The sequence below is a fragment of the Tauraco erythrolophus genome, chromosome 1 (genome assembly GCF_009769465.1).
Source record: "Tauraco erythrolophus isolate bTauEry1 chromosome 1, bTauEry1.pri, whole genome shotgun sequence".
NCBI lineage: Eukaryota > Metazoa > Chordata > Aves > Musophagiformes > Musophagidae > Tauraco > Tauraco erythrolophus.
Window position 1 is genome coordinate 62757616 of NC_141465.1, and position 26997 is coordinate 62784612.

The 26997-nt window shown below is 37.7% G+C and overlaps 1 protein-coding gene across 8 annotated transcripts in view; it reads right to left on the bottom strand.

Moving 5' to 3' along the window:
- REV1 (REV1 DNA directed polymerase) overlaps positions 1-26997 on the bottom strand; it is a 62551-nt gene that overhangs the window by 29225 nt on the left and 6329 nt on the right. For 2 of the 8 annotated variants that reach the window (XM_086619475.1, XM_086619466.1), the window contains exons 2-8: positions 16935-17001; positions 16017-16149; positions 14060-14228; positions 8138-8287; positions 5455-6167; positions 3488-3595; positions 1914-2030 (exon numbers count right to left, since the gene is read on the bottom strand). In XM_086619475.1, the coding sequence (XP_086475601.1) occupies positions 1914-2030; positions 3488-3595; positions 5455-6167; positions 8138-8287; positions 14060-14228; positions 16017-16149; positions 16935-16991 (1447 nt within the window). In that variant the 5' untranslated portion in view covers positions 16992-17001. Of the gene's footprint in view, positions 1-1913; positions 2031-3487; positions 3596-5454; positions 6168-8137; positions 8288-14059; positions 14229-15265; positions 15384-15534; positions 15593-16016; positions 16150-16934; positions 17002-18196; positions 18208-26997 lie in introns of those variants that run through there. The other 6 variants (XM_086619527.1, XM_086619518.1, XM_086619483.1 and 3 more) reach the window with 6 other exon arrangements.

The following is a 26997-nucleotide window of genomic DNA, read 5'->3' on the forward strand; positions in this document are numbered from 1 at the left end:
TAACTAACCATAATTTCTTTTCCCCAAAAGGAAGACAAGCCATGTGCTTATGAGAACGCAAGCAGAAACAACAGGTTCTATTTTTTGTTGATAAAAACATTGTACATGGAGATAAAAATTAATAAAGAGACTTAAAAATCTTATGAACAGCAGCTAATGAGATAGAGACTACAAAAAGAGTGTTAGGAAAAAACCTTTTCACCAAAACAATAGGTTGCACAGTCAGACTAAGTATCAAGAAAGAAAGAGCTAGCTGCCTGCCTGCGTACAAGCCAGTGAGACTGGATGCTGAAGTTAAAGAAATGGAAGTGTGGATTTCCAGAAAAAGCTGCTGCAGTAAGAAACTGAGTTTGTTACACAATGAGGCTGAAATCTGCTGAACCCTTAAGCAATAAATATAGTAGAAGAGAGACTACTGAATTTGTGAATCACAAAGAACATGCTATGTATCACCTAAACCTCCATAACTTCACTGCCTTGCTCTCTGAACATCACTTTTTAGTATGAAGTCACACCCTCACCCAGTGTAAGGTCCTAATAAAAGTCACTGTATAAAAAACTGAACTACCAATAAATAGTTCATACACAAGCTATACTACAGAAAATCCACAGCTATCTTTGTAATACACTTATATATGGCATTGCAAACAATACAGCAGAAGCTAAGTCTGGAGCATCCTGAAAAGTCCTTAAAAAGTTAAAAGGCCAGTGGGTTCTATAAGCATATATTCTACCTCAGTTTTGAAGCGTTCTTAAACTACAGCAAAAAAATAAATAAAATGGCACCACTTCCTGTAATACCTTGTGTCCAAATGTCTTTGAGAATTGGCAGAATTTATTAGTTTTGTTTTTTTTTTCTGAAGTACTAGTGTTTCAGAAACAACCATGGAAAAAACAACCTTTCTCCACCTCTTCTATCAACAAAATAACTCACTGAAATGTAAACTTCATAACAATAGGACTTTTACCATAAGATTGGTAAAAAGTGCGTATACAAGGCAAAGGAGAAACTCAACTTCCAAATCTAAATGGAAATTAAATATCAGTTGCCCCTTGTATATGCACTTTTTACCCCCCCTGTCGTAAAAACTAAGTTTCAAGCTGATTAAGCAGACTGTTGGAGAAAAAAAGAGAAACAAGTTGCCAATGTTAAGCGATATACTTTCCCATACTAAATGCAGTTCAGGCAGTATAATACTAATAGAACTTGTTAATGGCAGTATGTTTCATTTATATTAGTATACTACTAGTTATAGACACAAAGTAACAAATTTCTAAATTACTGCAGGCTAGTAAGGAATTCTCGAACTACAACAGAGGCCCTGGTTTTGAGGAAACAAAGTACTGGAGAGACAGAACTCATGGAAGTTGCACAGACTTTCCAGAAACCTAAAATGCTCTAAGGACCACCCAAATTAACTCATTGTACACAAATATTGTACACATGCAATTCAAAAGCCAACTTCAAACAATCAATTTCTCACTGGCTATGTTCTGTCATTTCTACTTTCATAGTAAAAAAAAATTTAGTAGTCTTTTAACATTTATTTTGTACCTTCTTCTCTATAACAAACTTACTCATAACAAAGTGATCCCGGACAATCCGTATTTATTTCTTATTTTAAATATTTACTTAACATTATACCCTATACTCAACCTCAATGAAAGTGAGTAAAACCTAAAATTACTCTAAAATAATTCATCCGTACTGAGCAAAGCTAACTAACAAGAAGTCACAGTGGCATTTTACTACTTTGGCCACAGAGCATTGTGTTGTCTAAAGATATTTCTTTTCTGAAATCTGCATGAAAAAAAAAAATCCACTGTGCACTTACTAATAACTTTAAGGAAAAAGTCTTCAATAACGAAACTTAAAAACATACAGACAAACAAACAAACAGACTTGTCTGTACCTGCTTTGCCATTCAATAGTTTATTCTGGTAATATTGCTGTTCGAGCTGGGGGTTTGCACCAGGGCGCAGCGGTGCCTTTCCTGCACCTCTGTTACTAGTAACAGCTACTGGTTTTCCTGTGGAGAAGAAACGCATGTACTTACAAGTCAACATCTATAATAGCCTACATTTTAATAAAAGTACAACTAGGGTAAGATCATAAAGATGTCTGCTTTATTTTTTTATCATTTCTTGCAAGCTTATACACCCTTACATCACTAAGGAGGAAACAGCTATGAAAGTGACTTTGCATTGTCACTACGAATTTGCTGTCTTAATTGCAGTCAAGTGTAAAGAAGAAAAGCTTTTAAAGAGTGAAAACACAGTCATACTATCTTGTATTTAATAACAAGTATAAATGGAAGCTGTGAAGCTTCACCAATGCCCTAATGATTCATTAGTTTAAGACACAGCAAACACTGTACTGATTCTAAATACTTTATCATGTTTACTAGCTTAAGTAACTAGAAGAGTATACACATAGCAACACACTCAGTTCCACTTGTTTAACTAACCGTACAAAATCAAATCTTTACTAAACTTTTGTCTCTTTAGTCATAGCAACACCTCCAGAATGTTTCTACAGGAAGTTCATTTGTCCACTGAAAGTTCTGGCAAACTTCACAGATGAGAAAAAATATCTGCAGAAAAGTTCTTTAAATTCCAGTAATGGAATCTGAAACTTGGCAGGAAATAAAGTTTTAATGACTCAAACGTAGCAGAAGTATCTTTGATACAGTTGCTCCTGCCTTTGGACAAAAGAGAACAAAGGAACTGTATATACAGCTTACTCTTCTTTCCCAAGGTCTACGATAACTGAGTGTCAGATGATCACCACTGAGTCACCACCAAGTCTTCAGCCTTGTGCATCACTAAAGCTCAGCGTTAGCACAGAACAACTAGTATCTCCATTTCTGAATAGTACACTCATAAAAAAAACCCACCAAAACTTGCTGAAGAGCTCCGCTAACTCTTCCTATGCCCTAAGGATGATCATGTCTCAGACAATGCCAACTGTTCATCCTCCGGGTCTTATAATACTTAATGTGTAAGAGTTTACATAGAAAAGGGAAGGAGAAGAAAATCTCCCTTGACGAAGATGAATCAGGCAAAGAGACAACTAATTCTCAGTCTTGATCTTTCCAGTTTTCTAGTCAAACAAAGCTCCTTACATTACTTCAGGAAAAAAAATCACTTTTGGTACATCTAGAATGTGATCTCCGATTTCTCATACGGTAGGTTTAAGACTCAATAAGATACGTGCAATGTTATAGAGAACAGTTACTCCAGATTTTACTTCTCTCTTCTTACTTTAGATACTGAAAGGAGACAGCAATGAGAATTCCAGTTCTCTCTTCCACTTGCTTTTGGATCGTGAGAAAATAAGCAGGAATATGAAAGCTGCATGGTCTGACTATCAAAGATGCCAAAAAAAAAAATTAACATGCAAAGTTCATCTTCTAAGTGTGCAAGTTTGGTTTTGTTTTTAAAGGATTAACTGAGTAAACTGTAACACGTAGAATGAAATACTGACCTTTGAGATCTGGTCTATTTCGGATAGCCACAGACACAAAGAAGCAATCCATATCCACGTGCATTATACAGCTCTGTGGCTTGGCTGAGCTCGCAACAGACACATTACCTAGTACGAAGATACACCAATAGAAAACTTGAACCCTAATTTACACGCTTTGGTACTACTCACAGTAGTCATTAAGGACTATTATCAGGTTTCTACCACTTTAAATTAAGATTTTTTGTTTCTTCTCACTAAAAAGACATTTACATTTACAAAATTCCAAGAGAAACGTAAACATAAACAGTAGACAAACACCCTAAACACTCCATCAACTTAAAGTTTCCATTTTATTTTCTCATAATTAACGCTTTCTATCTAACAAGTTCCCCCAACCTAAGGAGATCAATACATGTTGTGAGAACTGGATCTTAATTTCACTATGTTAACACTGAAATTTGGAATAGAGAACTTTACTCCTTTTTGTTCATCAATCAGAAGACTGTTAAAAATACGTTTAGCTGCTGTAAGAGCTACCATTAATTCTTCATGAAACATAACTAAATTAGTTTTAAACCTCCCATGCAATTAGATTTGGTCATTGTTGTACCTACACTCATGCAAACGTTCACCAAAGATGAGCAAGATAGCTCCAGACTGAAAAACTTACATGCCTAAAGCACTGGAAATACTTGTGTCAAGTATTCTATAAGTTCAAGTCTGCATGTCTATGTTGCTGACCTATGAGAAGGCTGTACCTAACCAAAAAACAAACCCCCAAAAATCTTAATTTGAACAATGCATAAAGCATAACAGTGAAAAAATACTTCAATACACCAAGTGAATTGTTCTGCTTAACATCTGAGATCATTACTGAGTAATTAAAAAAAAGTTTTACTGTTTTTAATAATTTACCATTCGAACTCACTCTTTGAAAAATAAGGAGTCTTATATAAGACATATTTACAAATCAAGTGATCAAGTTAATGCTTACGAGGCTGCTTGTCAACTGAAACACAGTCATTAACTATTTGAATACTCTAGGCCAAATCAAAGAAAAAAAAATAATATTAGCATATACCATATTTGATGGAAAAAAATACACATTAAGGTGGTCCGTAAGCTAATATGTTTTATAACTGGGGTGTCCTAGCACAATCACAGAATCAGTTAATTTTTTTATCTAACCATAATTTTTTATGAGGTGGTAATTCATAGTCAAGCATATTTTCATATGATTACAAGTCAATGTTTTTACAGCACAACACAGTCAGAATCTCTTTCATAGTACAGAGCTACACTTTTAATTGAGTAAGACTGTAAATGAGAGATTCTAAAGATGCAAAGTACTTTATCTATACTTGTAACACTTTGCCTCTCACGCATTACACATATTTTTTCATTTTGGCCCTTGATGTAATGACATAAAACATTTTTCTTCTGTCACCAGCCAGGTTCAGAAGTCTCATATGACACTGCTACCCATTTAAACACACCCAGAGCTATATAAAACTTATTAACAAAAAAAAAATAATTTGATTTTAGTTCCCTTCCAAATGTTACTCATTTTTTAAATTTTCACAGTGAAGTGAATATGCAACAAGGCTTTTTCTTCTGTTTTTTTCCCTTTAGATTTTCACACAGCAACTATGGACTTGTGTATTTAGATATATATAGTATTTTTTTTCCCTTGATTAATCCACATATCTTGGTAAAGCCAGGAATATTATTTCTACAAGGAGGAATTGAATATAGACCAGAGTATTGCATTAAGTCACAGTTTAAATTAAAAAAAAATCACAAAACCAAAAAGCAGTTGGATCCTTTAGTTTTCAGTGCATCAAAGTCACCAAGATTTCCCAGATAGCCTGACTGTAATGCACAAATATTGAATAGTAACCTACTTAGTTTCGGTTAAACATTTAATGTACAAAGAAAGATAGAAGGCACCTTCTCAACATAAACCTTCTTAAACAAGTATCTACCTGTGTCAGTTTTAAGTGCAGACCTGCCTGCTTTCCATTTTTTTAATTTTTCCCTTCCTGGAAAGACACCGCTGTTTTTTCTCTGCAGGCTGTTGACAAACTCTGTCAATTCACACTTCCATGTTGATATATGATGCAGTCTTGAACGTGAATAAAAGTCAGAAATAAAACTACAATCTGAAGGTTTGGACACAGGTAAGGAAGCTGCCTTGCTAGGAGCAGGTACAGAAGTGCTTTTTGTGCTTGAAGGCCCCTGAACAGTGGAGTGGTGAGCACCATTTATTTTAGCATTACTGTGCAAAGATGAAGATGAGGATGAATTACTCATAGTCCTATGCGGATTCCATGAAAAGTCTGTATTTTTGTTGCTTTGCTGCAACTGCTGCATTGAGCAGTCTCTAAAGTCAACCATGCCTTTTTCAGTCTTCCCCTCCTCCTGCACAGGGCCTGGAGAGAACCTACTTGCAACACCGTTGCCAGAGGGCACCGAGCAATCCTGTGTCTTTAAGGCACTGGTAGAAGTGTGTGTGTGTCCGTTAAAAATGGCAGGGCTGTCTTTGTGACACTGAATACCATTTTGTTTCCGTCCAGGAAGGATCTGCTCCAGCTCCGTAAATCCAAAATCGTCACTTTCTACTTCCTCCTCTTCATTCCAGCTATTTATTCCATTGGGTGTGATCTCATTCTCCATCTCACACTTTTTAACATGATTTCTGCAACAGATACAATTATTTACTACCATATCTTTTATTAAAAAAAGGCACATTTACAGGTCATTTCAAGTGCAAAGTATTTATCCTCCTAACTGCTATCAGTATATACTTGAATGGTTTTTACATTCTCGAGACGATTATCTCAAACTCTGAGCTATGTCCTCTCAATGTCACAAAATATTACTGCACAAAAGATTTCACTGATTTGGCGTGTTATTAATGCAGCACTACCAGGAGTTTACATAGGAGTGACCAAAATCATGCTCACATTAGAAAAGCTTTAGGCCTTTAATTTGACCAGCAGTCTCCAATCAAATTACAACAATTATTTATTTGTTAACAGAACTCTACTACCATGGACAGCATGAAAGGTGCAGGAATACGTAAACCGTCAGGAAGAGTTATCTTTTTATCAAGAGATGTGATTTTCCTTATCTAGTTACAAACAAACAAAAAAAGAAAAGAGAAAGTATAGATAGAAACGTCTATTTTTTAGAAAAATATTTTAGATTAACGTGTTGGATTTATTTTATCTTCTCTCAAAGAAAAATCTGTTCAAGCTCTATGAATCAAACATATTCTTAGCTTTTGACAAAAACCCAAACAAATTACTTTTCATCTTTTAAGCGTATAAAACAAAGTATTCTGCCACAAGTGCACTGGCAATTTACATTTACTCTGACAGTGTAGAGGCAAAGCTTTTATTCAAAAAATTAACTCTGTAACAAACCCTAAGTGGAATTAAAACCAAAGCCTTCAGGAGTTGTGCATACTCTTCATCTGCTGAAAAAGACCCAACATCACTCCCAACTCCCCAAGCTAGCAATTTAAGTACATAAAAAAAAGGTGGGAAATAATCAGCTACCCAGTATACCAGTGAAACCAGAAAGCCAATTAACTGCGACAGCAATTTGGTTAAGATTATCACAAATACAAATTATATTAAACATAACATTTTTGAGAGATTGCACGGTTGAAAGTGATATATCCGGTGGTACATATTTAGTATCAGTGGACAGGGTAGACTTTTTAAACTCACACTTTTCAGACTAAATTGGTATTTTTTGAAGTATGAATATTCTTCTCATTTAAAAAACATTAACAATGAAATAAGAGGTGATGGTGATTTTACCACTTGTTTAAAATACAGGTAAGAAATAATGCTTAGGATATTCATTTTGTGGCACTGGTTATTTTTCCAAAATACAGACAAATCTGTGCAGAACTGGATTGTAAATAAATCAGTAGACTGTGGAAGAACACAGATCACCACTACCAATCAGAAAGTACAGTATCTTGTACAGTATCCTCGGCCCTGTTCGAGCAGTAGCATTGGACCACATGACCTCCAGAGGTCTCTTCCGACCTCAACCATTCTGTAATATTATGATTCTTGCCTGTAAACAACAAACATGTGCTTCTGCAAAAGATGCAGGAACCCTCTTAAAATCCACAGAACGGTCTGTTCAAGTGGAAGGTTTCTTTCCAAATTCCAGTTCCTCTGCCAGTTAAGAGTTTTGCTAAGTATGCTGTGGCTGGTTTTTTTTTTTTTGAAAGAAGCTAAAGAACAAACTTAACAACTAGTATGCGTTTGCATTTGTTCCTAGGCACCTTTAGCGAAAGTAACCACATCAGCTTTTCATTTCTGAAATAAAGACCTACTTTTCAATGTCACTAGTCAGAATCCTTTAACGTACGCCTGTTGCTTCCATACAAGATATGCTACATCCTAGGACTCCAAGGTTACGTGCAAGCAAAGTGTGGTCCAAAGACTAGAGACAAGACGCGGAGTCAAGGTGAAGTTCTGTCCTCAGCTATATATGTAGCTATACCTTGTTTCCAAATTTCAGTGCCTCAGAGCTTCCCTTTTACAAAGCTGAAATGAATTTTAAAAATGCTATATAGTTATAAATGCAAACCCATTATGGGTGAATGATTATTTTTGTGATTACAAGATCAAAACCACTTACACCCTGTTGAGATCTTTAGCTATATTGCTTGGACCTGGCACGGCATCTTCAGGTTTGCATATGCTATTAAAGTTGAGACCTTTCTGAACACTTGACTGCTTGGTGTAAAGCTGATATGGAATGTGCGAGAGGAGACGTCCAGCTTTAATGCTGAAACAAAAAAAAAAGGAATGGATTATTACTTAAGACATTTTTTTAAAAAAACCCAACCTTCTAGAATGCTAAAAAAAAATATCTCATGTACAATAAACTATTACTTTGGCCATTACCTTTTGCTATTCTGCTATATGTACTTGCAGTCCCTTCCACAATCCCTTTCCCACTACCAACTGGATTGAACTGAAAAGCAATTTGTGATGTGGTGACCGGTACTACAAAAGATATTTGCACAGTTGTATTGGTCAGTTGTCTACATCCATTTCTCTTTTCCAATTGACATACACGAAACCCAAATATTTAATTTCAAACACAAAATAAACAATGTCCAGCTAAAAAAACCTGGAGAGTGGTCCAGGTTATTCTAACTGAACAATGCTGACTGAGCACTTTAACTTGGAACAATGCAAATTCCTGTGTTTCAAGCAAATACGGGTAGAATTTGAAGGAGGTCACCTAGGATATGGTTCACTATTAAAGAGGAACTACTTTTTCCATTCCAAAAGGATAACTACCCCTTCTTGCGAGAAAATTCACTGAAGGAAGCTAGACAGAAGAATAATTTCCAAATAGACCTTCTATAAATATCTACCACAATCATTCCAGTTCTGTCCTATGTGTTCCACTGTATCTCCCACTTCTTTTTCTCCTTCCACTGATACTGCAATTATACTTCAATAACCACTAAATTCCTTAGGGAAGTCATGGACACCATAGCATGATTTCATCTCCCCACCCCAACACCTGTTGCTGGCAGCAGAGGTAAGAACCTTCCCTATGCTTCACCTCTTCTTCATATACAACTCTTCGTACTGCACACTGGGTCAGAGATGCTAAACCTTCTTACAGCAGAGGAACTCCTCTCATATCAAAGAAGTTTAATATCAGCATTCAGTTTTGAAGATACAACTGGATTCAAATTTTTAAACAGAATTTAGCTCAGTGACAGACGCTGTTTTTCTGTTCTTCAACACCTTAATGCTTTCTCTCGGAAACGTGCTTTTTAACTAGCTCAGATCTGTACTACCGTCAAGGGAGCTGGACGGTGGAACAAAAGCCCTTAGGAGCTTTATTGCTGCAATTAGAGAAGACTATAGTGGGAGATCACATTTCCCAATTAGATAAATTAAAACTAGTTGGGCATATACACAGAGACCTGGTAAGAATTCTATGGGAATAGGATAGTAAAAACAGCACTAAAAATATATCAATTAAATATTGTTTGATACATGAATTTATAGCACTCATACAGGAACATGATTTCCATTAAACATTGCTAAACAGAGTTGAAAATACACATGGTAGAGTTCTAAAGCATTCACACACAGAAAGCGGTGATGCAGCAACTCAGCTTTCACACAGTTTAGTTAGACTGTTTCCCCTATCATCACGTAAGCCTGAGTGCGCAACCACCCAGGTAACATTTCAAAATCATTACTGCATTTTCAAGATGATGAAAAAACACATTTATTTAAGAACTTGTTCATGCTAAGATTTTAGGTACTGAAGTAGCCACATTACTAGATCAATATACAGTTGTTTATTTTCAAACTGTATTAAGATGCAGCAACAGGACTCTTATTTTAGACGCATCGTTCAACGTCTTTCCCCATTCCACACCCCCTGGATCAAAGAATTCAAAGTCATTAAAAAAATGAGGTTGGAAAGGACCTCTGGAGGTCTCTAGTTCAAAGAGTGCTCAAAGCAGGGTTATCTTTAAAGTTAGGTCAGGTTGCCCAGGGCTGAGTCCACCCAAATTTTTAATATCTCCAAGGCCAGAGACTCCACAACCTCTCTAGGCACCTGTTCCCACTGCTTACTCTCTTTCATTGTTAATACTCAGTCAAAATTTTCTTCGCTGCAACTTGTAGCTATTGCTTCTTATTCTCTTGCTGTGCATCTTGAGGACAAATCTGGCTCCATGCCCTCTCTCTCATGTTTCCATATAGGTAACAAAAGAAAACAATTAGATGATCCCCTCCTAGTCTTCTGTCCAAGCAGAACAAAACCAGCTTCCTCAGCCTCTTGTCATGTATCACATGTTCTAGGCCCCTATTCATGCTGGTGGTTTTCCTCTGAGCTCACTCCATTTAGACAGTATCTTTCTTGTACTGAGAAGCCCAAAAATCAGACATGGAACTCCAGATGTAGCTTCAGATGTGCTGAATAGATTGGAAGAATGACTTCCCTTGACCTGCTGGCTATGGGCCTGCTAATGCAACCCAGTATGATGTTCGCCTTTATCTCCACAAGGGCACAACTGTTGCTTCATGGTCAACTTGCTGTCCACCAGGACCCTCAGAAGTCCTTCCCTACAAGGGTGCGTCCTAGCCAGCGAGTCTCTAGCCTGTTTGGTTGCATGGAATTACTTGTCCCCCATGCAGGACTGTGCATTTGACTTTGCTGAATTTCATGAAGTTTCTGCCACCCCATTCCTCCAGTTTGTTGAGACTCTCCAAAGGGTAGCCCTTCTCTCCAGTTTATCAACTGTTCCCATCTATTTGCTGTCATCTACAAACTTGCTGAAGGTACTTTCCACTGCATCATCAATGCCCACATTGTTAACAAACACATTAAACTGCATTTGCCCCAGTATCGACCCTTCAGAGGTGCCACTTGTAACCATTTGCTAATACCACTCGGAATTGCTGACCACTACTGTACGAGCCAGGCAGTTGAGCTAGTTCTTCACTCAGCTAGCAGCTCACTACCTAATTCATATCTCTCTGATTTGATTAAAAGAATGCAATGGAGGATTGTGTGAAAAGCCGAACGGTAGTCAAAGCAAACGATTATCTACTGCTCTTCTGTCGTCCAGTCATCTGATCACAGAAGACCACTAGGCTGGTCAGGCATGATTTGCCACCCTAGATACAGCTTCCAGGAAGGTATCTTCCATGGTTTTCACTGACTGTGGTGAAGCTGATCACAGTGCAGTTCCCTGGATTTCTCTTCCTTCCCTTTCCTGAAGACAGGCAACACGTTTGCCTTTTAGCCAGTCTCCTGGAAAATCTCATCTGACTGCCATGAACTTTCAAAGATGATAGAGAGTGGTGTAGCACTGATATCAGCCAGCTTCTTCAGCTCCCTTGGATGCATTTGTGTTAGAGTAACACAGATCTTTAAGAAAAACATTCACTCAATCTGAAAATCAAAATAAGAAATCCACAAATACTACTGGTAGTTCGATTTAGTGGTTAGTTATCCTCAATTTCTGAAAAGTGATTTTGTTATAAAAGTCAAAGAATGTTTGTTGAAAGAATATTCAAATTTGAAAGTCAAGCTCTCAGATCACCTTAATGTGGCTTCCACTGGACACTGCACAACAACCTTTCCAAGTCACGTAATTGTGTCATGTCTTTTTCAAATAAAGGAAGAAAGACTTAGAAAACATTCTGCTTTCAAGTCTTCTCCTTCATTTGTTGCAGAAATGGAGAGGTAGCAAAAACATGCAATATGGGGAGTGCAGAAAGAATGATGTTGTCGCTAAAGCAACCACACATTACTCTGCAATACTGGATTTCCCAACTACTGTTACCACAGGACCTCTATGTGATGCTAATTAAACCAGAATTCTACAGCTACTTGCCTTTACAATAGGTTTATGAGAGTCTGACCATAGTTCAGAATGTTTACAGTTCAGAACATACAAAGCTTTTAATACAGCAATAAATTTCAACATATGCATTACCATCCTTGTATAAATAACTGAAAAATCTTATCTTACATAGTTCATATGGCATATTCCAAATTATTGACATTTTTGTTATTTTACCTTAATACCTTTTTGGCGGCTCTCAAACAAAAAATGAAAAAAATAGCCATTATAATAAGTGCTGTGGTAAGTTCATTAATCTTTGGAAAGCAGACAGATGCCATAGTGATAAGCACCAATAAAAGACAGGAATTAATTATTCATTCCATTATCAGCAAAGAATTAAAGTCACATGCAGCAAGTAAGGAATAAGGTTACAAAGACAAGAAGCAAAAAACAAGACACTGAATTAGCAATTTGCAACCTGAATTCAATCTTTTCTGTGAAGAGAATGTGGCAGGTATCATAGTTAAAAAAGATGGCATGTGATCATGTAATTAAGGACTAGATCATAACGTGTGCGAACAAAGAAATAAATCAAAGCTCTACAGACAAACGACCTTTTCATTTTGCAACCCTAGATGACAAGACTGAAGATCTAACAACGCTTCTTTACCAACAATTTGTGACAGCAACATTTTAGGGTTGATTCTTAACCAAACTAAAAAAAAAAACCCAATCCCATCATATTGCACTAACATAATGTGTACATGAATATTCAACAAATTTGGAACTTTTACATCGACTGCACTGATTTTCATTAACTGATCTACTGAGGAGAACATCATTTGGTGTTCCATACACAGAGATGGAGTATTTAACCAAAGAGTGTTCTTCAATATTGAAGACGGGGGGGGGGCCGAAAGAGGGGTGGTTGTGAAATTAGCTTTTATTCCAGATTCTGACACAAACCCTGTTCTACTGAGACAGTGAGCTCCCCACCTCCTTGTGCCCAACCCCATGTATCCGTCTATACTCAGCTCTTCTGACATTCTAGTAAAAACCTAGAACCAGGAGATGCAGAAACTGAATACATTACATTGTACAGAAAGTTTTAGGAGATTTCATACATTAGTTTCTAGAAAGTCTCTACTGAATGCATACAAATGTTTTTTTCCAACCTGGTTAAAATTGCAACGAGCTTTAACGGCATCAATGAAAACAGTCACATCTTTCAAATAAAAATACACCTACCACCACTTTTCCAAGTCCTTAAACTCATGGGTAAGGCCCTAAAACTGTTTAAAAAAATGTACCTAAAGTCTTTTTGAAACTGAGGAACCTATTTTTTCCAACTAAAGTTTAAAAATTTACCTTAAATATACATGATATGAAACAGCTGAATCCAAAGAACTGAAAATCAGCAAACTGAAAATAGGAACTGCAAATAGGATTTTACAAGTATGTATTGAGAACAGTTCTTTGCCTGTTTCTGCTGATCATCTAGGAAAGAGGCAAGTTAAGAATAGCATGACACTGACAGAATGATTTCCAAAACATATTCCTGCCTGTTCTATTTCCTGTGAGTTCCTCAGATGGAAGAAGACAGATGCAAGCCAGGTTAACTGCTTTGAGCCTGGCTATCATCTTTTTCAAAGACCTGAGGACAACTTTAGTTGATCCTCTATGATCTAGTGCGTGGAGGAACCAAAGAACATACATTCTTTGTAAATAAAACTTGTGCGTTTTTTTTCATGTTGTTTTTGTTTTGTTACAACGTCACCACATATTTAATAAACGTTTAGATGGATTAATTTCAATTTTATGAAAATGCTTTTCAATTTACATTCTTCTTTATTTACAGATGAAATGAAACTTACACAATGCACAAGGCCAGAGGTTAAAAACAATCACCTGGTACTTATTTAAACATACTGAGATGAAGGCTGGTCAACTGATTGGATAGTAAATGGAATCAATAGGATAATGTTCAGTTTCCTGATATGCCTGAGAGTTTCTGAATGTTCTTAGTGAAGATTCTAAGGAACAATCACTAAGAAGCATATCTTCAATGTAGTAGTGGTTATTTTTACTCAGTTGTTGCAAGGATAGATTTATTTTAAACTAAACCATGATCTCAAAATGCAATCATCTGTAATTATGTTTTTATGTATTTTTCTTCTTTCTTTTCAAAAAGGAGAAATCTCCAAAAGCAGCAGACCTAAACTTACCTTTCCATGATCCACTCTGGCCGAACTACTTTTTCTCCTTTCAATTCTTTTATTTTGGCATTTGGAAGATTTGTGGCAATGATGTGAGTTGTTTTTGATCTGGAATAATACACATGGTATTGGCCTCCATGCAACATCATTAGCCGTCTTAATTCATCAGCTGAGGGATCTATAAAATTAAAACCAGAAATATTCATGTTTTGTGTCAGCAAATACAGTAAGAAAAACAACTTTAATTGAGAAATATGATACCATGATCAGAAAGAGTGCAAATCATTGCTTCTTCTCCTGAAAATTCTTACAAGTTCTTCAAAGAACAAATCAGAAAAGCACTTCTGAAAAAATGCAGAAAACCATGTTTCTGAAGAGACTGACTCAAAATGTAAATTTGTTATAGAGGATCTTTCCTATGGTGGAGGCAAGGGGAGCAAATATTCAAGTAGATTTAATGCTAAACTACATTAAAAATTGCTTTACATCAATGTAACACAAAATTATATTTATTCACTTATCTTTTCACCGGAGTATAGGAGACTAGTTTATACCCAGAAGTAACAGAAAAGAATGACTATCAAAAGGGTTTAGTAACAACACAGAACTCCTGCTATAGAATTTCTGATTTACTGAAGCAGTTAACTCACTCTTTCCTTACCAAGTTATTCTTGAATTGTTACAGGGAACAGAGAATATCTTAAAAACTAACATCTCTTCTTAGCCCCTCAATGATGTTAAAAAGAGTAATTACTTTGCAAGCAGAGGTGAGGGAGAAAAAAAAAAGAAAAAGGTTTTAGCTTTAGGAAAACATTTGCAGTGGTGTCACACTGGTATCAAAAGGTTTGGGTCAGCACAAACAATGTTTTGAATAGTAAATCTGGCACAAGATACTAAAAAAATAGAAGAGTTTATCAATACAGGAAGGAATAAATTTTTTTTGAAGAATACAGTTGCAATTCCTTCCAGTGGCCTACTGTCAACTCTTAAAATATTTCTAACACTTGATTATACCTCTAACTTTTAAATGAAAATAGCACTCATTTTCTCCAAGTGTTATCCTTCCTACTCCAGCCTTTTGGACAATCATCTTGTAGAGTTCTTTTTAGGAACTAGTACCTTGCAAAATATGAAAACGCTGGATTTTCACTAAAGAAACTGCCTGTATTAAGCAACTGATTCAGATGTATTAATAGTTAAACATGTCCGCCTAACCTTTTCCAGTCCGTTTGAGCCCTGTGCTCAAACCAGCACTGCTCCGTATCATAGAAGCTGTATGCATCAGTTATGTAATAGTCACAACATTCCTGGCATAGGTCCCTGAAAAAGGCTTCTGGGAAGTTTCAAAGAGGTTATTTAAGCTGCTTTACAGAACCCAGGAGAAATACGAACGTAAGTATGCTAGATTAAAAATCTTACTCCAATTAACATGCACTACTGGTCCATCACAGACAATGCATATATAATGCATATACGTGTCTTACCGCTTCTCTTGTTCCTCCTTCCACTACTAATGGGTTCGCTGCCTCAAGCATTACACCACTGTGAGGAAGAAAACCCCAACATATCCACCCAAACATAAATTTAATGCATACACTCCAAGTCCAATGCGACCATCAATACTTTGGAAAATTAAAAATTTAATATTTGTAGGAGCATGAAGGAAGTTAAAAGGTTTCATTTCAAATAAGATGAAGTGGAAAGGTGGAAAATTTACTCCTATTAGTGACCATTCCTGTAAATGATTTAGTAAAGTAATATTTATATTCAGAATTTAAATCTGATTTTATATTGAAAACCTTAATTATGAAACACAAAGGAACATAATATATAAAACACATACAGTAATTGTTATGTATTTACTTAGCTGCAAATTCATGTGTTTTACTGTTCTTTACTCCATTTAGGATGGCAAACAGACACTAAAACAAAACAGAACAGATCCTTGAAAAAATAAAAGTTTCACCTGTAAGGCCATTGACATAGATGGCGACTCCACTAAAGATACTTGATGAATTTCCATCCCTCTGGTGCTGTATGGCTGAATCTGATCGGAATTGATCCTCCAATTTCTTAACCTTTGCCGACATGTACCCGCCCTAGTTTTTAAGTCAAAACAAAACAAGCCCCATGATGCTAGTCTTCGAACGTTTACAGACAGAAACTAGTCAAATATAGGACTGGAAAGGTAAGCAGCATTCCTTCAAATTGATTTTAGCTGGCATACAAAAGACATATTCTTTTTCCAAATTAATAACTGCAAATCCTCCACCCTAAATTCTCATCTATAAGATAATTGCACCTTGTTACCAACATGGCAGGATTTATTTCATAATTCTTTTATCTAATTCTGTAAGAAAAAGAGTCTATCTATATAAAAATTCTTATAGAATAAAAAGAAATAAGAAAAAAGAAATAAGGGAATGATGCAAGTTTGGATGCTAAATCAGAGGCTCATTGCCTAAAGAAACAATGTAGAGAATACTCATTAAGCTCCATGTAGTTTCAGTTCTTAAATATACATGAGACGGTAACATCGTAAGTACTTTAGGTAAATTAGGTGCCTCAGTTATTGTTTGTCCAGCTGTATAGAATGTATAGAACCATAAAGTTTTAAAATTATTTAGCTTAGTTTTAAATAGCGATTTAAAGCTATTCAAGGGTCTGCACTTATTAATAACACAATTTAGTAGGTTATCGTGAACAAAGACTTCAAAACTTGGTAATTTTAAAAATTTTTTTTTGAACTTAATTATGTTTTCAAGTGAAGCAAACGGGTTTAATTTATAGCATACCTTTAGCATATATAACAAAATTGTAAACCCTTTTTAACCACAGTGGCGTTTACTTTAAAAAAAAAAAAGTCACTTGGTTTTAAACATACCCATATTCCCCAGCCATCGCCATCGCCAGCCCGTTTCCGCCATCCACCCCGCCTCATACTGAAGCTTCTGCATAGGAAGAAAAATGCTTGATCAATTAGATGTTTAGTAATATCATCAGTGGCATGTCAATGGTGCATTACAAGCCATCTACAGATTATCACTAAGACTACATTTTTCAACGGGCTTCACTGAAGTACATTAGTTACACAGTTAACCTAGAAATAAAAAATTGCACAAAAAACCTAGTTACTCAGTTTTCTAGTAATGCATACTGTAGCTCCTGCTATGTATCAAAAACCACACAAACATATTTTCTTCTATTCACCCAGAATACAAAAAACTCATTACAATGTTCAGTTTCCATTATGATTTATTAAACTCCTCCTGTTCATCATACACCTCCTATAAAAAAGGAGTAATAAAAGGTTCTTCAATACAATTGCTACCATTCATACAAAGTATTGCTCAAGGCAGGAACAATCTTCTCTTTCCTATTTGATACTATCTACATGGTGGGATGCAGGCAAACACTTCCTGGTACTAGAGACTGGATTAATTTCACCAATGAACTTACAGCTAATCATAAAAGGTCCAAGAACTTGTTGCTCCAATGCAATACATCACAAGAAAGCAAAAATCCAAAGGCCATCTTACAGTCAATGAAAAGCTAGTTGTTTAAATGATCCAGTATGACCTATAGCTAGGTTTGTGATTTGTTTCTTTGGGTTTTTTTGTTTGTGTTGCTTAATAATAAATAAATGTACCTAACCAGACAAAGTGCAGTTTTCCTTTACGCAAGAGACTTATCCCTGGGCCTTATTCCTGCTACACAGCAACATCCCCAGATGAGCTTTAGTTAGCTAGAACAGAACTGGTAGAGAGAAAAAGAAACGTTTTGGACTGTGGCCAACTTGTTCAATGCACCCAAGTGATTTACATTAACTATAGCTGTTCTAACACTGATTTTAAAATATTGATTAATGATGTAGTAAGATCATAGGGTCACTGTCTGCTATTACATCTCTCACTTTCTACTCTAACCAGTTCCCTAAATAAAAACGCTGTTTTGTCTTTTAGGGCTATCAGCTCTCAGAGCGTGAGGACAGGACTCTCAAACTAAAAGGAAGAAGATTTAAGCCAGTCACCTTTAAATATTTAATATCTACTCCTTTATCCTCCATAAAAATGCACAAACTACAGTTAATACACAGAAGGAAGTCAACTGGGTTTTTTTCATCTTTGTCTGCTTTTCAGAAGGTACCTATTCTCTGGACTATCCGTAGTATTGTTGAGTAACAGGGCACAGAAGCTTCACTCAATCTCCAGCCTAACAGAAAGCACACACAGCTGTGGATGAGATAACAATACATTTTGGTCATTCTCCTATCCCGGCCTTCTACTACACTGCTCTGGAGACTGCCTCATTTATCACGTTAAAATTCTGTTTCCTCTAAACCTGGCTGAAAGTTGAATTCTAGCTTTCATCTCTTAGATCCCTTTTGTTCTAGAGCTACCACAAAGGCATATTCTGAAATACAGTTAAACCACCCTGGATTGCAGCACGTTTGACTGCAGAACAAGACACAGCTGCAGGAAAGTTTTTACAAGTATCATTATTTTCATGGAACACTGCAAATATGCCAAATCAGGCAACCACAGAATTATAGTCAAAGCAGGGATAACTACCTTGAAAAGACAAGCTTCAGTCATATGTTTCATGACCTCTGCAAACACAGAAAGATCATGATGCACCTGGTTCTATTCTTCTCATAGTTGCTGTAATTTGATACATAACCTACACACATGTATACAATTATGAAGATTAATCACATGTCAAGGAGATAAGCTCTACATCAACAACCAAAACAAAGCAACTCCTCCTCAGTATGGTGTATTTTCTCTCTAGGTACCTGTGTTTTTTATCCAAAGACCAATTTCCAAGACATTGGACTTTTTGAAAATTAATTTTTAGTCGTTTGGGTTATACCTAATAGATACCACAGAACTCTTATGGAGCAGTGATAAAAAATGAGAGGAGATGAGCTAGATGACCACATGGAATACAAAATGGACTTTTTTCCTGTAGAGGACAGTACATACTAGAAGTGGCTAGATGATTTCTTTCATAGGGAAAATTTGTATTACTCCATTAGCTGAAGTCAACTGTAATTCAAATCTATCACTTCTGGCTAAGAAGTTCTTGGAGAAAACAGGAAAGTGTCCATTCAATAAAAAAACCCACATTTCTTCATGAAAATGTCATCTAGTGGTTTTAGATACTATAGGTATCAGTGTATGAGCTCATAAGAGACAACAGAATTTAAACTATTGATTACCCTTTCTCTTTCTTAATAAAGGATGACGAAGCCTTAAAGGGTGGCTACAAAAAGGACAGAGGCTCTCCCTTCACAAGGAGCCACATGGAGAGGACAAAAGACAACAGGTAAAAGTTGCACCACGAGAGGTTTCATTTTGATATAAGAAAGAAGTTCTTTACAGTGAGAACAATCACTCACTGGAACAACCTTCTCAGGAATAGGGTAGAGTTCCTTCAAACACAAAAAGGAAGACTACAGAGGGTGGAAGTAAGGACAAGTAGCCTGGGAGGAACAGAGAATAATTGTCCAAGCAGCCAGGTATCAAGTTAGGAAAGCTAAATCCCTGATAGAATTAAATCTGGACAGGGATTATCAAGGGCAACAAGAAAGCTTCTATAGGTATGTCAGTGATAAAAAGAGGACTAGGGAAAACGTGGGCCCTCTCCGGAAGGAAACGCCAGACTGGGTCACCTGAGATATGGAGAAGACTGAGGTTCTCAATGGCTTTTTTTGCCTCATTCTTCACTAGCAAGTGCTCCAGCCGCACCGCCCAAGACGCAGAAGGCAAAGGCAGAGACTTGGAGATTGAAGAACCACCAACTGTAGGAGAAGATCAGGTTCGAGACCATCTAAAGAACCTGAAGGTGCACAAGTCCATGGGACGTGATGAAGTGCATCTGTGGGTCCTGAGAGAACTGGTGGTGAAGCTGCTAAATCATTATTCATCACATTTTAGAAGTCATGGCAGTCTGGTGAAGTTGTCACTGACTGGAAAAGGGGAAATATAGCCCCCATTTTACAAAGGGAAAAAAGGAAGAACCAGGGAACTACAGGCCAGTCAGTCTCACCTCTGTGCCCGGCAAGATCATGGAGCAGATCCTCCTGGCGACTATGCTAAGGCACATGGGAAAAATGGTGACTGGTGACAGCCAACATGGCTTCACTAAGGGCAAATCAGGCCTTACAAATGTGATGTCCTTCTATGATGAGGTCACAGCATTCGTGGATATGGGAAGAGCAACTGACATCCTCTCCCTGGACTTATCTAAAGCATTTGACATTGTCCTGCACAACATCCTTGTCTCTAAATGGGAGAGACATGGATTTGATGGATGGACCACTCAGTGGATAAGGAATTGGCTGGATGGTTGCACTTAAAGACCTGTGGTCAACGGCTCAATGTCCAACTGGAGACCAGTGACGAGTGATGTTCCTCAGGGGTCAGTACTGGGGCCAGTGCTATTTAACATCTTTGCTGGCAACATGGACAGTGGGATCGAGTGCACCCTCAGCAAGATTGCAGATGACACCAAGCTGTGTGGTGTGGGCAACATGCCAGAGAGAAGGGATGCCATCCAGAGGGACCTTGACAAGCTGGAAAGGTGGGCCTGTGAGAATCTAATGAAGTTCAACAAGGCCAAGTGCAAGGTCCTGCACATGGGTTGGGGCGATGCCAAGCATAAATACAGGCTGAGCGGAGAATGGATTGAGAGCAGCCCTGAGGAGATGGACTTGGGGGTGTTTGTTGATGAGAAGCTCAACATGAGCTGGCAACGTACATTTGTAGCCCAGAAAGCCAACCATATCCTGAGCTGCATCAAAAGAAGCATGGCCAGCAGCTCGAGGGAGGTGATACTGCCCCTCTACTCTGCTCTCATGAGATCCCATCAGGAGTACTGCATTCAGCTCCGGAGCCCCCAACATAAGAAGGACATGGAGCTGCTGGAGCGAGTCCTGAGGAGGGCCACAAAGATGATCCGAGGGCTGGAGCACCTCTCCTACGAAGACAAGCTGAGAGAGTTGGGGCTGTTCAGCCTGGAGAAGAGAAGGCTCCGGGGAAACCTCCTAGCAGTCTTCCAGTACCTAAAGGGGACCTACAAGAAAGCTGAGGAGGGACTTTTTACAAGGGCATGTAGTGATAGGACAAAGGGTAATGGATTTAAACTGAAAGAGGGTAGATTTTGATGGGATCTAAGGAAGAAATTCTTCACCCTTAGAGTGGCGAGGCCCTGGAACAGGTTGCCCAGAGAAGCTGTGGCTCCCTTATCCCTGGAAGTGCTCAAAGCCAGGTTGGATGGGGCTTTGAGTAACCTGGTCTAGTGGAAGGTGTCCCTGCCCACGACAGAGAAGTTGGAACTAGGTGATCTTTGAGGTCCCTTCCAACCCAAGGCATTCTATGATTCCATGATTCATCACTGGAGGTTTTCAAGCTGCACTTGGACAGGGTGCTAGATAATCTCATCTAGGCTTCCCCACCCACGAAAGGCTGGACTAGATAGTCTCTCAAAGTGCCTTCCTATCTGGGCTGTTCTATGATTCTAAATCTACCAAAAAGAAAAATCTCACATGAAAAGAAACTCTTACTCTGAAAAAAAAACAAAACAAAGAACTTTCAAGACTGTATGAAACGCACACTATAAGTCTGTGGAGAAACCTTTTGGCTGCTGCAGCATCCTGTGAAAGTTCTTTCCCTATGCAGGCTAACTAAGAAACACCTGTAGCTCGTTACACTGGGAAAGAACCTTGAAACAGGTGCTGTAGCATTCAGCCAATCACTCTGGGAGATGGATGGTCAAGTGACCAATAGCCTTGACCCATCTAGCAAACCACGTGACTCCTGACTATTTAAGGTAGGGCGTTTACTCCTAAGGGCAAGGCATTTCCTCCTGAGCCTTGGAGGAGTGTGGGCCTTCCTTAGAGTAGAGCCTGAAGCCTTCGCATTAGAGCATTGGTCTACTTGGAGCCGCCTGAAGCCTTCCAGCTGCGACAAAAGTCACCACAACATCAGTCTAATGAAGATATTCTTCATTCCAGTCACTGAGTTCTAGACAACACAGGATTTCATAGGTAGGTACTCTGACCCCTACACAGACCATCTCTTGCTTAAACTAAAGTATCTAATGCCTGATAAACTGAAGAACTGTCTTCATGAGGGTAAGCTTTTATGAAAACTCAAAACACATGTAATTTGAAGAAAGATCTCTAAGTCTAAAAGCCATTAGATCAGAAAATTGCAATCAGTGGGGCCAATCAAAATCAGAATCATGGGTACGTGCCTAGCTTGATTAAAACTGGAAATCAGAAAAACAAAACTACTTTAAGTTAGTGTGTTAAAAACACAACATATCAGCTGCCCAAAAGTTGCCCTCCCAGAGCCTGCAAAACTAGAGAAGCTAGTCTGTAATGCCTACTTACAACATCTGATAATGATTTACCATTTCCTTGGCAGCTTTGATTTTTGACTCAGACAGTCCACTTAAATTCTAAACACTCAAGTTAGGAACATGGTACTTCGGTGATTACTAGATGCCTCTGGCTCAAGTCTTGAGAGTCATGGATTATTTTCTTAATGCTGATATGAAAACCTAGGAGACTAATTTCTTCCTTTGCAGTTACAGGAATGGAATGATGAACCAAGGTTTCTGGACTAAGGAGAATCCCCACTGCTGAAGACTTGTGCTTACAGAGCAAATTTTTCCTTGAGAATGAAGACAACCTGTACAGCTGCCTTGCTGAAATCTAAGGAACAAATGAGGGTGAGAGACATCTTGCACAGGATACATTAAATTGGAGAAAAAGTTAAGATTTTAAACATGCTTACTGGTTCATAAAATAAGAAACGTAAGGATGATACGACGCTCCCTCTATAAGAATCACGATGAAGAGATGAGTAAGAGAAATGCTTTGTAAAGAACCCTTGCAGTGGGGGCGGGGTGGGAGGAGGATCAAGACAGGAGACTTAAAATACCCATCACAAGCAGGCCAATTTCAGACAAGAGTTCATCTTTCTTGTGATTATAGTATTGAACTTGTTTCAGAACAGTTTTCTCTGTTTTCACAGATTCAAGAGCACAGATGCACAGTGACTCAGTGAAAGCAAACCACCACACCTACTAGTTTTCAGGGTATCTCCAGAGCCTGAAGGATAAACTATACAATGACCCTTCACCCAGAGAACAGATTTTTAAATAAAATTGAAATGCTCGTATTCCAGACTTGTGAACACAAAGAAATCTTCAGCAATTCCAACAAAACTGCACAAAAGCCTGCAAAGGTAGAAATAGCATTTCTAGAAATAGAATCCAAGTTTTCAGTGCAAAAGAAACAACCTTTCAAGAAAAAAAAACTTTCAAGTTAAGAACTTCTGTTATCAAAATTAACATAATTTGGCCCTACGCCTCCTTCTAGACCATATACAAATCGTAAACCTTTCTGTTCTACAAAATAGGGTTCTTTAAGTAAAATTCAGATTTCTATTGGGCGGTCCTTTTCAAAACTGAAGCTAGAAGAGAAACTAAGAGTTTTGATGCTTTGTACGAATGGCGGCTCAGAAATACTCAATACAGCCCACTAGGAAAAGATATGTAACATCGCTTTGTGCATTGCTTCATAGGCCTCGCATTGTACTTCCCAATCCACAACCACTTCATCCTATTATTAAAGACTGTTAATCAAAGCCTACATACAGATCAGGTAATGGAATGAAATGTTAAGTCTACATTTTATGAAGTCTCTGCATGTGTCTGTGTGTTTAGAAGAGCTGCACAGCAACTGTGAGATTTTAGATCTCAAAACAAGTACTGCAGATGTGAATGTTGATGTTAAGTTAGTATTTGTTTTAATCTCATCTGTAGCATGCACAGTCTGATGCAGAAAAGTTATTTCTTTAAAATATTTTATATTTAGGATACTGCAGTTGTAAGACGAATGGCTTTCCATTACCTGGGGCAGTTGGCATAACACAGGTAACGGACAAACCCAGACCAAAACCACAGGTATTATGGGGAAAAATGCTTGGGAGCATAGAATACAGATCTCAATGACTCTGTAAGAGGTGAACATGAATCCTCATGGGCTTTTTAATTCCAGGTCAGTAATAGTCCTGCCCAAACTTAGGTTGTTTCTGTCATACTCTTCAGTACTCTCTTTTCCAGGTACATGGTGCAGAGTTAATCCTGCTGCCTCTTCAAGTCGCCAACTTGAATCTGGCAGCATATGCATTCTCTGGCTTTGCACTAGGGGAAAGCACATGAACTAGTTCCGAAGAGAAAAAGAGGCTGCACTGTGACTCAACAAATAACCCTGCCAGATTTGTGTCTAAATACATGGCACAAATAACTTCTAATCCAGATAATGCAGTTTCAGGTAACTGAAAGCTGAGTGAAAGTTTAACACATAGTAACAGCTATTTTGCTTTTCTGACCAGAGTGAAGATCCTGTCAATGTCTTCTAATGCAAAAGAACTTGATTTAATTAACATACTCAAACACCACAAGGCTTATTCTTGAAGGTGTAACTCTAATGCTAACGGAAGCACGGATATCTCGGGCCACTGCTAATGAGTATCAAATTTTCTGCTTGAACTGTAGATTGAATCCATCTCAGCTCAGCAGGGCTTAAAAGTTGTTTCCATCAAGTGGGTATTTTGTGGCCTGTTTGAGTTTCATGCATCTACATTCCAGCTCCCACATCAAACTCACCACTCTACTTGGCACTAGTCTGCAAGCCCTTTGAGGAAAGAACTGTCTCATGTGTTTACACATTTCTCAGCACAAGAGAGCCCTATTCTTGGCTGAGTCTTCTGGAAAAGAGCTGCTGCTACAGGGTCTAAAGCTGTTTTCTACCACATATTGAAAAGTTCAGAATCCAGCAAAAGAACTTAAAAATAAAAAAAGACAGTTTAAAAGTTTTTTTTTTAAGGTATGGTATTTTTAAATCCCCATGATTTTAGACACGTCAGAGTTAACAATATTGTTCCATATTAAAATAAAATAATTAGTATGTTGCAAAGCAATTGAATTTTATTCTAGCCGGGAAATAAACTCTCAGGGTGAAGTTTCACAAGCGAGTTGAGTCAACTGGATGGCTGACTGCCACCAAAAGGGATGGTTCTGCTCTTCAATTTCTGCTGGCCTAACAGACTTTATCCCTTCTTCCCAACGTCTACATTACCTCTAAATTCACATGACCCTCTATGTTCATAGTGGTGCTATATGCAACAGAAAATTGACATAATTTTACAGGTTAGATTCCTGCCAGTTCAGCAAGTTGAACTGACTCACAAAAGCATCAGACAAAGCCAAAGCAGACAGGCCAGAAGAGAGGAATGGATGGGACTGTTGCTTTCATTGCCAGTGCGATCTTAAGACTCTCTTAGCCATTTTTTAGAAACCAACCTTCAGAGTCAGGGCTATAACCAACTAACTGTGGCACAAATGTGGATACAGAGTTGCAGTGAACTAGCTACTCTTCGCTAACTAGCCCTACTTAGTTTTTCCTCCAATAAACAAGAGCCATAGGCCTTCTCACCTTTTCCATAAGGTAAGAGTTTTCAAAGAAAGCTACAACTGAACAACTCAGAAGTGGCTAAGTCCACTCCACATCTTAAGCCACACGTGCCATACAACAATCACTTCTAACTACAAACGCCTACAGGGTTAACCTGCAAGCTCTGTTTTGCAATTCAATCTTTGATGACATTGTAAAGTAATAGAAATAAAATTAACTGAAGGACATTTGAAAACTATCTGTCCCCAAAAAACACTCAACACTAACCCCATCTCCTGTGAGTAAACCTAAGAGCATAACTTAGAAAGAAAAATCATTAACATCTTGGACAAATTAAATATTAGACACAAAACTGTTAGTATGATAAATTTAGAAATAGTACTTTTATAAAATACGAACATCCCTGACATTTGCTAGAAAGGTGAAATATCACACAACTCACATAAAGCACGGAAAAAAACAAGTCCTTCAGAATAAACTCCTTCTGTGTAGATTCTAAAACCGTGTTCTGTGCATACTTTGAGCTAGACACCAAAGAAATGATACTCTGACCTTCAGTTCAACCACTCCCCAAGAAAGAGACAGAGGAGCTCTTTGCTAAACTAATCCAGTTTCCAAACTGAATACTTTTGCAACTCAAAATGGCCTTTATTTCAGATCAGTTTATTTTAACATCCAGGACTAAATACTTTACATACAAGTAACAACTAAGAAATATACATTCCTTTTGCTGGTGAATCATCACAATGACCTAAAGCAGTTGTACAGGAGGCAACAATTTATATGAGAGCTGCACAGGACAAAAGTGTTTAAACCTTTTCACAACTGACTTGGAGTCCAGGATGGACAATTGTTTTAACTGTCACAACTTAAGGAACGATAAGCGTGAGGTACACAAACCAGCATCACTACACAGTCTGCACTAGCTTTGAGCAATCTGTTTTCAAGAAGATACTTTCTTGCTTTAATACATGGCATTTGAGATGGTTATTTCTTTGAAAAATAGCAAGTCAGATTCGAGACCAACTGTCAATGTTTCATTCCCCTCTAGGAACACCACTCAGTAGCAGCTACAGTCCATTTAGAGCTTGTCACAAGTAGTGGTTTAACTTGGCCGAATTTTTCTTCTGCTCACAGAAGACTCTGGCTTCAGTTTCAACATTTCTGCATTGTTTGGTAAAACTTCCTCCCCTCCCCTTCAGAGTTTCTCAGTGATGAGCGGCTCTTCTTCAAAAATTTTAATTGCTATATTTAGCCACATAGCTCAATTCACTCGAGTTCAAATATCACCTCTTTGATACAACTGTTCTTACTGGCAAGTTTCAGCAGACTTCAGCAACTGGCTTCATCATTTCTCTTTTGCACTTACATTCTTTGGGGGCTTCAACCTCAAGAGGACTTAGTATACTCACAATCTTTACGCCAGCTTCTAAATGCCTAGATTCTAGAATAAAAT